The sequence below is a fragment of the Coenobita brevimanus genome, chromosome 97 (assembly GCF_032717465.1).
Source record: "Coenobita brevimanus isolate Jiangsu-jjx chromosome 97, ASM3271746v2, whole genome shotgun sequence".
Lineage (NCBI taxonomy): Eukaryota > Metazoa > Arthropoda > Malacostraca > Decapoda > Coenobitidae > Coenobita > Coenobita brevimanus.
Window position 1 is genome coordinate 49,797,876 of NC_137050.1, and position 15,859 is coordinate 49,813,734.

The following is a 15,859-nucleotide window of genomic DNA, read 5'->3' on the forward strand; positions in this document are numbered from 1 at the left end:
GAGTCTAGACACATTGAGGCGCCTTTTCAAAAAAATATTGTCTTGGGAAAAGGAATTACTTTTTTTTTTTTTTTTTTCATTTGGTGGTTGAAGGCAGGAGCAGACATGTTCAAAAACAGATCAAAGATGAATCATTAAGTAACCTGTTCTGTAGGCACATGCACCTCAGAGAACAACAAATGGCAATGCAACGACCTCTATTCCTACTGGCAAGATAAATTATGCACATATAAGTGGTTACGTTGTAGAAGTCCCATAGCATAAATGATGAGAGCAGTTTTGGCGCTTACTCACAAGTACTGAATGTGTAACTAAGCTGTTAGCTTACGTCTTCGTTAAATAAATATACACTGAACCTGATATCGTTATGCCATGTTTTTTTTTTTTTTTTTTGCCTCACTAATGGTTACAGTTTGGGTATAAATATGTATATATAGCCTACTGTTTGCGTATACGTACTGTATGTGCATCTGTATAAGTCCATGTTAGGGGCGCTGCAAGACCGGAATTTCTCGAAGCCAGAGTTTTATATTTAGCCATGTTGACGACTAGCGATTAGGGAAGGGGTGTTTGTGGAAATAAGTAATTATGTAGGTTAAATTCGAAGTACTGGAATGGCTATATTTGTGTGTGTCAGACTGCAAACATCATTTTTTTTAACTAACAGAGTGAACATAATTTATAGAAATATATGAAAGGACATAGCAAAAGCATCCACCTTAAATGTTGCCACTTCGGTTCGATCCTTGACTCGGTTCATACTGAGCTAAATGAGTAGCCTGCGATAACCGCCGAACCACCACAGCTCCTTCAACACCACCATTAATTAGTCAACAACCATCTCCTCTACGAATACTTATAATGGCTAGAAAATATCCCACTTTCATCACAGACTAAATTACACAAACGTATATAGAAACACAACTAACCATTCAGGATGACCAACCAGATAGTGCATGCAAATATCCTGGAAAATATAGCCAGCTGAAGTTATATTCCCCAGATTTAGGAGTACATATGGTCTCACAACGCTGATATACACAGTCGAGGACAAAAGTTCACCTAATATTTCGTCTTCTCTCCTCACTTCCCCCATCTGTTAATATATCTGAGCTTGAGAGAGGCTTGGTACGTTTCGCCGCCCATAGATGATTCTCTTTGATATGGTGCATCTGGGAGAAAAGTAAACTGTTTTTTCCCTGACTACAATAACAACCACCTTTACACGGCCTACTCTGTCCTCAATGCAATGCTGTTCCTCACACAACAACACATTCACCTTTCACAGCTCACCCAATCTTTCAACATAACTGGTACTAAAGGGTCTGTGGAAGCCCCCGACTGATGTGGCCTGCCATCCACTGGGTTCCCATGAACGTTATCCAGGGGCCACAACAACAGCAACTACAATTACAACTCCAACAACATCCTAACTTTCACAAGGGTCGGATGAAGTAAGCTGGAGAGAGCAAGGACAGAATGCTCGAGAGAGAGAGAGAGAACTAACGGTAACAACTGATAACTGTGATTGTAACTCACCGATGGGTCCATTCTCCTGCACCACACCAAACATGGTTGTGTTTGGGAAGACTGGTGGGTTGTCGTTGACGTCCTTCAATCTGATTGTAACTTCGGTCTCTGCCACGTGTACTCGCGATCCCCCAAGACCGTGGAGGCCCTGACTGGAGCCTTCTGGACTTTCCCTACCGAGACTGCTGCCACCCAGCCTTCTCCCCGCCGGTCCAGTGTCGTCACTCTCGCAGTCTCCCTCGTCATTGATTTCTTCAGACGTGACCTGCTCGTCCACCGGCCACTCTTCCGACCTCCGGTGTCTGGGAGCCAAATGAATTTCTCCACCGTTGTACCCTGCAAGTCTAAACTCTTTGATGCTTTTGATTCCCTTACCTCTCCTTTGATCAGAGGCGAGGGTCGTACCTATTGTTCGCTTGGTCCTCTTATGTGTCCTTGGCCGTATCGCTGAGTTGAGACCTTTATCCTTGTAAGAATTAGGCTGGGTATGTTTTGGCAGCTTGTTTTCTCTTTGTTTCAGCTCACTGGTATTTTCCCTTTTTCTTATTTTAATCCCTGCAGAATGTATGAAGTGTCCCTTATTTAGCATTGATATAGAGGTGTTACACGTCAGAGCACCGTAGCAAAGAACTGATAATGAGTTATTCACTGTATTAATTGCTGGCTCAAATGTATTGCGGTGATGGTAGGATATGAATTGCTTTGAAGGTGATGAGGATTCTACTGATCGTCTTTCTAGAAAACTACGGTGATTTAGTTTTGTTCTGTTATCACGAAGTAAAGTCCTGCTCGTGGTTATGTGCCGTGTTTTGGTTTTTGTGTGTTTACTTTTCACTGTATGTCTTATTCCAGATGAACGTTTACTGTTAAGAAACATTTCCTTCAAAAATCTTATGCGATTGATTTTCCTCCGATTTTTCTTTGCAATTTCTTTCATAACAAGTTGTTTATTAACTTTGGCTTCCATTTTACGGAGGTTGGTATGGGCGTGAAATCGATCAATAGTCGGGTGAAGTGTAATATCTGTCGGCACACGTTCACTTGCATTTAATTTTCCTGACAAGTTCTGATCTCTGTAAAGGGCAATTTTGTCTGCAACGCCACTGAATATTTCCCTTGTGCTTGAAACCTCTTTTAATGGGATATTGAAGTCTTTTATTATTTCTCTTTTTCCTGTTCTTCTCCTCGGTAGCAACTCAGATTTTATACGTGAGTTTAGTTCTCTTTTGGCCCTTCCCCTAGCGAGTGACTCAGATTTTTGACGATTCTTGGTAGAACTTTTGGCGAGGTGTCGCTGCATGGCCTGTCGGCTCCACAGCGCCTGGCCGTCTCTAACCTGCACCTTCACCTTCCACACCGCCTTACCTCGCGGCGGGTCTCGGTCCAGCGCCTGCCGGGAGAAAAAGAAGACTTATTTAATGTTAATCGATAGGCAGATGACCATTAAGGCAAGATTTATTAAGTTTAAATCTTCCGTTAAAAAAGAAGGGAAAAAAAAGAAAAGAAAAATGCAGCCGTTTTTTTCTATATTTAGGTATTCAGATGTACTGCTGAGTGAACAGGGGCAAGAAGTAAGCAATGTTTGTCCAACAGTTTGACCGGCCTGACAGTCGAACTTGGACACCTCTGGTTGCGAGATGGATGTGCTGTCTCCAGTACCACCTGCTTCCCCACACCTGCCAAGAAGTGATATAGCATCTAACCCGTATGTTCTGCCCAGTTGGGAATATACATGCAAAGTTGCTATGCCTATCACATTCCCAGAGGAGTCAATTTAATGTTGCTGTTTCCATGATAATTTTGGCTTCATCAATCTTGACTCAGGATAGATATGATTAGCTACAGAAATACCATTTGTTGTAAATTGATACTATACTTGCTCCGGCTGCATTTGTTTTTAGTGTGTTTGCTTACATCCCATCGTCGAAAATATGCCAGTTTCATTAAGATGTTTATTTATAATTTTAATAAATTATCTAATGTTTTTTTGACCGTAGAGATGGATAGTAAAATGGAAACTGAGGTTGAAATGTCAAAGATAATTAAATGTTTTTGAGTTTGTTGATGAAATATGATTGTTATTTACGCTTTAAGAAACAAAACATCCACATCAGCATATGTTCAGTCTGTTTTAATATTCCATTCGTTGTTTCATTATTTGGAGCGCAAGGGCTCGGGATTACGGTGAGTCAATCCACACATTTAGGGAATAAAAGCAAACACACACACACACACACACACACACACACACACACACACACACACACACACACACACACACACACACACACACACACACACACACACACACACACACACAAAGCGTCTCACCTTCAGCTGGATGAGTTCGCCTGTGAGTGAGTTGATGGTAAAGAAAGCATCACCTGGAGCATACCCGTCCACACCGTCACCGCGCACCGTGTACAGCAGCCCGTGGTGGTCCATGAAGTCCCGATCCTCCGCCACCACCTGAGCATCACCACCCGTGTCACGAGAATCATTAGTCAATCATATTAACACCTTCACTACGATCTGAGCACGATTATATTCATGTTCAGTAAAAATGATATCTAGTAATGGAACTGGAAGTAGTCTCCATCTGGCTACCATAGTAAGAATTGATACAGTTCTTGATATACGAGTTCCTGCCAGAGTGAAGGTGTAAGAATTTGCATGTTTTGACAGCAGCTTCACATACAGTACAGTACATTTACAGTTACATTGATTTAAAGTTTTGTAAGAAAATAAAAATTCACACATATCAAGCTCCGTCATATTGCCTGGTATATAAATATTCTACCAAGCATGCGAGACTAATACCTGGAAGAAGATATATTCACTCGATATAATGTGGAAAATGCTTTGAATGTCTGCATATCTGAAAAATACGCAGTCTTGTCTTTCACGTCTTTAGAATTCTTATCTCGTGGAAGACAGGATGTTGAAGCAGTCAGATGCACATGTCAGATTCCTGATCAAAAGGAAGGAAGGTTTGATGCAACTGTAATGCATTTACCGAATTCGAAGATTTTCTCCGACTGAGCTAGGTTTATTCCAGCAGATGTCATATTCTTTTTGGGGTTATCAGGATTTTTCTCGCCAGACGTCATCGTTCCTCACTTATATATTTTTATGAATGTAAACATATTTTTGCATGTAGAAATGATCTGAGAAGAGCTGTAAGGAGGAAGGGACAGACAGATATCCAGAGCTATTAAAAAAAATAAATGAAAAGATTTGTAGATGGTTAGTTTTGCCTTCATTACTATCTCGCTTTTGACACGAAAACATAATTTTTGGTGTACTTTGTATGGTTTGCCCAAAATGACCTTCGTTTCCTCGGGAGAGAAAATTCCAGTTTTCAAGGAATCATCTACAATTTTCTTCCAGTTATTTAAACTTTTACTAAAGAATGATATTCTTTGGACTGGACCTGAGCATCACTGGGATGTAACCTCTGTGTACTTCATATATAGCTCTTCAGACCTAACGTAGACATTCTTCTGAGAGGAAAGAAGGTAAGGAAACGACCCAAGCCAAGCCTAACCAACGTAAGAATATTAGTAAAATCTTTTTACTTGACACCCAACCTTGGCATCCTCTGAAGCCAATTTTGGCATTCTTTGAATTTGTTAAAGAAATACTTATTTTCATTGCAAGTAAAAAAAAATAAGAACTTTGAAAGATACCTGAACACATGTTAGATATGAACACATCAGAAACTTAGTTCTTTCTATTAAAAAACAAAAATAAGTGACGTTTAATATACAGTAATCCCTTGGTATAACTGGCACCACGCCTAGTTCTTGATAATGAAACTACGAGATAACTAAAGCACAGAACCCATGAGTACGGGGCACCCCACTTGTAAACCTAAATTTTCCCTTTTACAACAATTTTGACCAACTACATACATACAGTATATACTCTTATGGTAAATATCAGAAACACACATAGGTATGATTAGGTTAATAGAAAATAATGAAAAAGGGACAATAAGGAAGAAACGCGTACCATATAGAGACCTCAGATGGGCTTGAGGAAAGGGATTCTGAGGCCAGGGGATGGAGAGTTAATGGCCTCCACCACCTGGAAATGACGCCTCCAGTATGCCCACATATTGGAATCCATAAAACCCATCAGAAACCACAGATGTTGCACCATCATTGTTGGCTAAAACCAGCTCAGTTGCGCGATAACGAAATTTCTTAGCCAAAAAATGCCCAAGAATCACTGGAGTGCAGATTTTCATCTAGCAACGATAACGAAAACTGCTATAAGCAATTGTGCAATAACCAAGGGATTACTGTAATCTTAACAAGGAAACTTAATGAAATATAAGATGAACGATAAGCAAATGGAGAACGAAAAAAAAATATAGCCAATCATTATAACAAAATAAAATTGGATGGTACGAGTAAACAAACTCATATAACTCTCCTGTGCAGCGGAAGGGTAATATATTGAACAAAAATCCTGACAGGTTATTTCTAGCACATATTTATTTTGAATAGTCCTGGGCTCCTCATATAATCCCAGAACGTAATCAGAAGGGAGTCCAGTGAGAGATTATGTGCTGCAGAGGTAGGAGGGAAATAATAGTACGCTTTGTCAATGGAAGAGGGAACATAACAGCCTATACATAGTATATTACTAACATCCGTCTGTCCACTAAGTCTGCGCCTACCTACCTATTCTCTCTCAGTCTGCCATGGTCTTGGCTTCCTTGCGAGCTACCATGGTTCTGCCACTCGCGACCTACCATGATCTTACCCCTCGGAACCTATCATTGTAAACGGTGCCCTTGCGGCCTACCATAGTCCTTCCCCCTCACCACGTACCATAGTCCTGCTGCCCGCAAGCTACCATGATCCTGCCTTCTTGCAACCTACCATGGTCCTGTCACCTTGAACCTACCATTGTCCTTTCCTCTTGCAACCTACCGTGGTTTTGTCCTCTTGCAACCTACCATTGTCCTGCCCACTTGCAACCTACCATGGTCATGTCCCCTTGCAACTTACCATGATCCTGCCTTCTTACAACCTACCATGGTCCTGCCCTCTCCCAACCTACCATGGCCTTGACCCCCACGCCACCCACCATGGTCCTGCCCACTGCCACCTACCATGGTCTCGGGCGTGGTCACCTACCGTGGCGATGGTGGCGGGCAGGTGGCGGTAGTCCTCCTCGACGACGGTGACCTCTGGCCGCGGGTGGAGGAAGTATGGCGGGTTATCGTTGACGTCGGCCACCCTCACCTGCACCCGCGTTGTGGCACCCGCACCCCCGCCCTCACCCCACACCACAAGCTCGTGCTGACAGGGGGGGCAATAGTAAGGTGTCTTCACTTTCACTCACTTTTATATGACACTTTCACCCGCTACATGCATCATCTTTCCCATTCCTCCATTCATTTTCATTCACCCATGTTATCCACTGTGATGGAGAGGGACTCCTTCATGTGTAGGGATTGATAAAACCAGATGGCCTCATTGCCTGGTAATACACACTTCCTTCAGCTACTTCCCCATCCCCCGATCGAAGATGGTGGACTGCATCAGGGCAACTTAGACCTGCAGTCCGCAGGGTTCATGTTTCAGATGAACCTGGGGCTACAGCCACTCCTCCTCCTCCTCCTCCTCCTAATACATTCTGACTCTTTTGGACGACAGAAATCTTCATTTCCTTTTGACTATAGCCCGACTTCTTTTGCTTAGGAGAGGCCTTTTGCTGTTAATTGGCTAAAAACAGTCTTGTCAGCTAAGTGACGTATACAGTATTGGTGTGAATACAAATATCATCTTAGCTCTCCTTTTACAGTCATGCATTTTTTTTTTTTTAAATTTCCAAGCTTTTATGCTGATATTCACAGTCCAACTCATATTCATGCATTTTCAGACTCATCTTCTACGTGTCACACCATGTTTTACATCTTCAGTTTTTTGGCCACCCTGAAGAGCGTCTCTGTCCGTCTGCCTCTCACGAATGATTTTCAGACGGGAAGTTTTTCACTCTTTTTTACTTTAACGACTTCAACACGACCACAGCAACATCACACACACCACAAAACACTACACACCATCCCGTCACACAACACAACAAAATCACCTTCCCATACCACACCACACCACAACAAGGGCTTTCTTTAAACATAGAGTCCTGAAGCTCCCGCATCTAGTAGTTTTGTATTTGTTACTTATCGCAGCTGTATGTTAATCTGACTCCTCTGTTAAATATTCATCCATATATATCATTACTGTCTATCTGGGCCGACTCCTGACAGTTTATTTAAATGATGTCATTTTCATACTTCCTGTTGTATCGTCAAGTACACATGTAAATATTTACGAGTTCGTTGCTTAGTTACCATTTACATTAAATTCATTTATGTCAGCATTCTTGTACGTAGGGAAATTATTAATCGTTATTTTCTTTCACACTATAGTCACCGTATCAATCGCGTCCTCTAATTCTCTTAAAAATCCTGAAATCCTCGCCGACTCTTCAGCTCTTTATCACATGCGAAACCTACACAGTAATTCCCAAGACAGATTCACCATCAGTCACCTTTAAAGCATTTACCTTTACTGTCAACCGTGTGCAGTTCATCACGAGGGGGCTGACGGTGAGGTAAAAAAGCATTAGTCTTTGTCAGCACCAGCTATTGTTGATGCATTGTGTTAGAGTAGTGAAGCCCCGTTTGTTGCACACTCAGTTAATGCCAGTGGAAGTTATACGATTCATTCAGTGATTCATTTACTGTGACATCCTTCTGGCTGGTTGTCATGGATATGGCTGGATTTATCATACAGAAAAATATCCCTTATCCATTTCGTGGTTCAGTGATATAATATGGTAAGGTGGACACTTTTCGTCTGATGTGTAGCAGTGAAAGTGTCAAGTACGGTTGCCCAGACTGGAATTATTTCACTGATAACGACGATGCTCAGTCTTCTTCGCTTGAGCAACGCAGTATATCGTCAAGTATCATAATCTTCCTCTCCTCCTCCTCCTCCTCCTCCTCATTATCATCATCATCATCATCATCATCATCATCATCGTCTTCATCATTAGTCCGACCTTTTTTACGCCAAGTAAGTGTGAGGTGAAGTTGAATTCAGAAAACAAAGAAGAAACGAAGTACACAAATGAGAGACTTAAACAGCATGCCCTTTGAAATGGGCCAGACACTCATTCACACATCATTCAAGCCCTTGGAATCCTATCTTCATTTCAGAGACTAATCAGCATATATTATTTTTGGCATAATTCCTTTAATATGCGCTTTGTGAATACCTGCTAGATAGAGACAATCCTAGAATTATCAGGTAAAAAAAAATATATATAATCCCAAACTGCATCGATCAGAATCCTTCAGAAAAACACATATGCGAAGAGGGATATGAGGAGAATAATAAGCATAGAAATTAATATGGCAAAATAACTTATAGGTCGAAGAGTTGGATGAAGAAAGTAATACGAGTCGAAATGAACGGGGCAAAGTAACCATATATTAAGGGGGATTGAGAGAATATTACGCATCGAAAATAGTATGGCAAAATAGCATAACTTTAAGCGGGATATGAAGGAAATAATATGTATCAAAATTAATAAGGCAGAATAACACATGATTTCGAAGCAAGCTCTGTGGAAAATACGCATCAACACTAATAGAGCAGAGTAACAATATTCCGGAAGGGTATGAAGAAAATAAAACTCATCGAAATATTAGGGCAAATTAACAAGTATTCTGTGAGGGTATGGAGAAAATAATACGCATCGAAATAATAGGGATGAATAACAGTATTCTTAGAGGGATTATGAAAAAAATGGCACCAGTTCATTGAGGAAAGATGGTTCTCTCCTCCATCTCACCGCGGTATGTGTTTCGTGGTCTAGGGCTGCGGCCAGGGTGATGATGCCGGTGTGCTGGTCGATGGTGAAGAGGCCGTCCCTGTTGCCGCCCGTGATGCTGTACCTCACCGCCGCACCTGCCACAGATACACAGACATTAACACTCCCATGCTCCTGTGCAAACTCTCAGGTAAATGATAATAATAATAATAATAATAATAATAATAATAATAATAATAATAATGGGCCGCTGTCTGTCAGTATACATCTTTATCCAGCTATTCCTCATGGACGCGTGAACAATGAAACTTTGCAGGTACACTCCCTAGGGCCCGAGATTTTGTATAAACCTTTTTGGATTCAAAAATTCTGAAAAATATTTTATTTACGAAATTATTGTACTTAATTAACAATAGTTTGTTTTCTGTAACGAAGGCAAGTCCATTTTCGTCGAGCCTTACCACTATCAGTTTATTCATACTTTCTTCGTTTAAAAGTTTTGAAAAATAAATCAAGGATGACGGACAAAACGAGTGTCACCCTCCGTAGACAGCCTTGCTTTGAGAAATAATAATAATAATAATGATGATGAAGATAAAAGGTATGACGCACCAGCAGGAATAGAAAATTTGAGTTGCGCCGACCATGAAAGGAATATCGGTATCAATATATCCAGTATTAGCTCTAAAACTTATTTCCACGAAACAAAATAGTCTGGTGTCAGCTGCAACAAAATCATGTGTCTGGACCATGAATGGGGAAACCACCGCAATCCGATGACCTGCTTTAGATTTTATTCTTGCTGTCTCCACACTGTTTATTCAGCTGCGGAGTTTTTATTCTTCTTCCACTGGAGAACTTACATACAGCAATAGTTTATATCTAGACTACAATCATTCTCCTAAAACTAAAGAATATCGTTTGAAAGTGGCAAGGACATATTAATAGTACATGTCACCAGTTTAAAGAGGTTTATATTTCACTACGCCTTTAAGTTCCGCACGCTCGAAATAAGTCTGGTACTCTATCCCAGCAAACGACAGGCTATTTCATTCAGCTGAGAGTGAGTCACAGAAGCCTGAGTATTAGTTGTGGTGCCATTGCCTCTGTTATGGCGGGGACAACATTGGCCCTTTCATGCATGGCCGTGAGTTTCTTGTCAGGCTGTTCTGTACACACTGATCTCCAAGGCAGGGTGGGAATATAGGCTTTTTGTGTGGTTGGTTTTGTTCAGAATTCATTTATTGCATGATTTTATTCATCTGAGTCACAATACGAGCATAAGTGTGTTAATACTGCACTACACCTTTCACCCCTTCAGCCAGAGGATGTATTTAGTTTAACTTTCCTCTACCTGCCGCCACAGTACCTTTCTCTTAAACCCCGCCCCTCCTTACCCACCGCCCGTAGAGTAGGTGAGAAGGTGCGGGGCCAAGACTTCAAGTTGTCTGGTGGCGAGTTTACCTTCAGACGAATTTATATACCTTAGGCCAAATCTCTAGTAATTAACGGACTATTGTAGGCTGTATCTAACCCCTCCAGCTCCAAAAGTCTCTCCTAAGATAAGTACACCCGTCTGGAGATTCTGAAGATAAGAATTAAATAAAAGGAAGATTCTTGGGCTGATGATAATATGTTGTTGCACCTTTAATGATACAAAGATTGTTTAACTCTTTAGATATCGTGGTCTTTTAATGTTTTATACTTGCTACTACCAGATATTTCATTTACCTCAAGATAGTGCCATACCATTGAAAGGGGTTAATGAAAACTTTAACTAACCCCTCCTGTAAAAATGAAATAAAAATAAAAGAAATATAGGCCTACTGTATAATATTGGAAAGATAGAAAGAAAAATCCCTCCTATTCCGTACAAAACCGTCGGAAGATCGGCAGAAAACAGTAAAAATATGTTAATGAAGACTGTAACTAACTTCCTCATGCAAAATATAGATAAATAAAAAAGGAAAGAAAAGAAAAAGCCCTCTCGTCCATATAAAATCGTAGAAAGATGGCCAGAATAGAGTAAAAAATGCCATTGTATTATAGGGGGTTAGCAGTAACATACACACTTATCTGTTAATTTTATCATATACCATTATACTACTTCGGTATTATCACACCTACTGACAGACGGCCCTACATTTGGTAATCCACGGTGGCCGAATATCAGTGTACAGTTAGGGAATAAAGCATCTTTCTGGAGTGTAGTGAAAGCGTTGGAGAAAAGTCAGATCAATTCAGTTAAGGCTTCGATTTATGTTTTTCTACAATTAAGTAATCGTTAAGCAAATCTGGGAAGATGTTTCACTTCCCAACGAAGCCTAATTCATGTCCGCAAGAAAAGGAGTAATTTAACGTACCTAATATACAACTATTTGCATACTTCACTACTTCCATTTTTGCTTCAGTGCCATGGATATTTTATTGCACTAGTCTGTCACAACTTACGAAGATCCTTATTGTACCACTGCTGTCATGACACTAAAGAAAGCCAGGAACAAATCGGAACATTGCCCCTTGCGGTCTAATGGTTCAGTTATTACACAGTACAACACCATACCGCCAGAAAAGTATGTATAAAATTTTTTTCTCTCTTACACTCCATTATTATTTCTGAAGTACAACCCTATATTTTCAGTCTTCTGGAAAAACGTAAGATCCATTATATTCACCATGACAGCATACTAAGTTCTTACCCGTGCTGTACAGCTGTAGTCACAAGTAAGTACATGTCCAGGACTTCAGAAAAGGACGCGACGTTTCAACACACTTGCGTATTACCAGTCAGCAAAAAGTTGCAGGATATTAACACAGTTTCAAGGGAGTGTAGAATAAACACTGACAGCAACAGCGCCTTAAATTTGAAACACGAAAGAACCAAGCGACAGTAAAACGGAATCCGCTCTCTCCGAAAGTTCACAGCCTTCACCACAGTGCGAGTGTCGGTTTTCCCTAGAAGTTGACGAAGTTATTTGTTTGTCTGACCCTCCAAGTGTCGCGGAGGAACTAGACAAGACAAACTCAGAAACTTGTTGTCCAGGACCTCTAACTACGCAGCGGGACCTGATGGAAATGCCCGTGAGTGGAAGTACTGAAATTTCGTCCCCCCATCCTCTGCCGCTCACAATTCTGGCCTCCATATTCTTGTTCCATCTGTCTATATTGGTCTGCTTTTTTTAATACACGTGCTCTGGAAACACAGCGGCGTTATTGTGTTACTAGTGTGTGTGTGTGTGTGTGTGTGTGTGTGTGTGTGTGTGTGTGTGTGTGTGTGTTCAGTGTTAACAGTGCACATCAAACTTTTTCCAATTTTAAGCAAACAAGGTGAAATTGTTAAAGCCCAGACGAAAGTTTGAACATTTTTTTTAGAATAATATGTGAAAGGTCAAAAATCACATGGGAGGGTCCAGTTAACATTTCTGAAAAAAAAAAAAAAAAAAATGTCCAGAATTGATGGTAGGGTTTGGGATAATGGAAGGGCGAAGGGATTTCGTATTCAGAACAAGCAGTAGGGAGTCTAAGTCACATGGAAATTCCAAAGAATGATCTGCATGTACCTGTGTGAAAATAAGCAGGACAGTTTTTATCTGATTTTTATTCTAATCAGAGCAAACTTACTGGAAGGGTTGAGAAAAAGACAAGGATGAAGGGATGTGATTTTGGGAACAGTTAGTCAGAAGACGAGGTCGTAGAGCAAGGTCAAATGCTCAGCCCTATATCTCAAACAGTTCTTAATCGAATTGAACACATTTAGTAAAAGTATTAAATGGTGGGAGGTGGCGACCATCATCCACTCACTTGATGTAGTGATGCCTACTTCTTCCTTCACCTTTATCATTCTTTTTCTGTGTCTGCCCTCCTCTTTTGCTATTTCTCCCATCTTTCTTGTCACTTTTTATTACTCTTTTTTTACTTTTTAGTGGCTTTACACTGAGTGACAAGCCTAATGGTTTCCTCTAAGCCAGGAAACCATCCAAATGCTGGGTGGTAACCATATAACCAACCCATACGTTCACCCTACGTGTCAACAAGTGGGTTGGCGGAGAGTTAGTGCCCGTCCCTGTAATACAACTAGCTCGAACTCAAAGGCCACTCCATACTGGATATGGCGTCTGGTTATAGATATAATATATAGATAGATTAAGCGTTAGCCAAAGTCCTGTGACCCCGCCTGCCCACCACCCCCGACGACATCAGTTTGTGGATGCTGCTTCTCAGCGTCTGTATGATCTGTTTTGCAATTTTACATAGACAGCAGAAACAACTAGCTGACCATACCGATTATCCTCTTTATAGATCCCATCCCCAGCCCACATGATGCATTGTTGTTGTCTGTGGATTTGATCAAGATTTCGTCAAAACTGGGAATGCTGCCCAAGACCAAAGTTTTTCTCTGTCTCGAAAAGTCTGCTGCTGTGATGCGTAGAATCTGTTTCGGTATCCATGAATTCTTAGCAAAGGTGTAACTTACTACAGAGATTTCATGACTGTGGAGGATTAAGGCGTTACAGAGGGAATGTGGTAGAGGAGCATGCTGTTGACGCAGTGTATGACACAATAGTCATTTTGTGAATAGCACGAACAGGAGGAGTGAGGCAGTTGTGTTTGACGTTTTGTTTGGTTACTGTACCTTGCACAGCTAAGTTAAGTTAATCGACCTTTTGCACTTGAAGTCAGTAACATAGTGTGTCATGTTCATCCAGTACATTCCTAACACTTTCCGTTGTTTCATACGTCCGCTTTATTTTACTGCTTTTCCTAGTCTGTGTGTGGGGATGTGCTAATTTGGGTCACGATGCACGAAGACAGACGTCTGAAACGGATCAGTTTACCATTTGGATTAATTTAGTGTCATTTAGTTAAGTCGCCACAAGAGGCTTTAATTAAGAAGATGGATGGGTCACTTAATAGCATGTTTGAACCATCCAGTACGAAGAGTCGCTTTTAAGCTGCGTGAAATCGTCTGGAGGTAGGACTTGTAGTGGGCGAAAGAGGAGGTATGCACGATAAAGGCAACTCCAGTCGTGTCTTAGCCCAAGAAGGAATAGTAGGAGGTAAAGGAGATGCATCAGACTCCGACCCCAAATGTTTCCTATGCATTACCAACTCGGTCCCTGCGTTTGATGTGCTCCTAGGGGATGTGGGCATGCAGACAGACCCACACCAGAACGCACCACACGCTCTGCCTTTGCATCAGCCTCTACTCTGCCTCTGTTGTCAGCTTTAACTCGAACTCTGTGTGTGTGCCTGTGTCCATATCTCTGTTCCTTAGTGCCCCTCCGTCTCTACCTCTAACGATGCACCTACTCTGTCTCAGATTATGCCTCTGTCTTCTGCTCTAACTCTGCCTGTGTCAATGCCAGTGTCTCTGCCTCTCAGTCCCTCTCCGTCTTTTCGTCTGACGATGCATTTGCTCTACCACAGACTCGGCTTCTGTCTCTTCCTCCAGTTCTTCCCTTTCGTCCGTCTCTGAAGCTGCTTCTGCCTCAAACTCCACCCCTAACTTTGCCAAACCTCCAATTCTGCTTCTGTCCCCGCCTGTAAATTAGCCTCTGCCTCAGCCTCTAAATTCCGCCATTACCACTACCTCTAACTTTGCCACTGCCTCTCTCTGTCTACCTTTCTCTAATTCTTCATCTTTATCTAAACATGCTTCTGCGTTTACCTCAAACTTTCACTCTACCTTAGACTTGCCTCTGTTTCTATCAGTTTCTCTTCCTCTAACTGTGACTCTGTTTCATACTTTGCCTCTGCCACTGCTTTCACCTCTTTACCTCCGCATCTGCCGCCTTCAAGTCTAACTCTACCTCAGCGTCTGCTTTTTCTTTCGCCTTTACCTTCTGTGTAATATAGTCTTCCACCAGCTTCTCCTACAAGTTATATTCCCAGGCTACTGCTCTCCCTCTGGCTAAGGGGCCTGGCAGGTTTTAAAGTCAAGGTTAATTTGATCCCCTGTTAGCTCATGGTTTTAGAGCCGACTTTCAGGTTTGCGAAAAAATTTATACATAATTTTGCAACTGGTATTTAATATATTGCAGGCATAACGCTAAACTATGTAATATCGTTTGTAGTTTTTATTCTTTTCTTTATATGTGTCAGGGGCTGTAATGTACGCAGAAATAGGTGGTAGGCATGAAAGAAAAGTTAGTGTGTGATCACCGTCAGTAGAGAGAGGATAGTTAGCCAAAGAATTTTAACATAAGCTGATGAATAAAATAAGTTTATTCAGAATGTCTGTGGCATTTTGCTGTGAGCTTATCATGGACGCAAATGATCACAAACCATTAATCTGAAATAATGATGATTGGATTACGTCTTTTAGAGGTTATTTCACCAACCACCATTAAAAGGCAACGTTGTGATTATTCTTAACTTATTCCTTATTCGTATTTCGTTATAACTTGTATCGTTTTCTTTTAGCCTGGACTGGTTCGTTACATCAGGCACTGTTTTAATTTCACTTTAATTAGTC

At 41.2% G+C, this 15,859-nt stretch overlaps 1 protein-coding gene across 1 annotated transcript in view; it reads right to left on the reverse strand.

The window, feature by feature from the left end:
* Window positions 1-15,859, reverse strand: part of LOC145413695 (putative neural-cadherin 2) — a 133,646-nt gene that overhangs the window by 20,631 nt on the left and 97,156 nt on the right. Inside the window, exons 3-8 of the mRNA XM_080283350.1 lie at window positions 9,406-9,521; window positions 6,681-6,845; window positions 3,862-3,999; window positions 2,809-2,920; window positions 2,660-2,725; window positions 1,540-2,085 (exon numbers count right to left, since the gene is read on the reverse strand). Of these exons, the coding sequence (XP_080139476.1) occupies window positions 1,540-2,085; window positions 2,660-2,725; window positions 2,809-2,920; window positions 3,862-3,999; window positions 6,681-6,845; window positions 9,406-9,521 (1,143 nt within the window). The remainder of the gene's footprint in view (window positions 1-1,539; window positions 2,086-2,659; window positions 2,726-2,808; window positions 2,921-3,861; window positions 4,000-6,680; window positions 6,846-9,405; window positions 9,522-15,859) is intronic.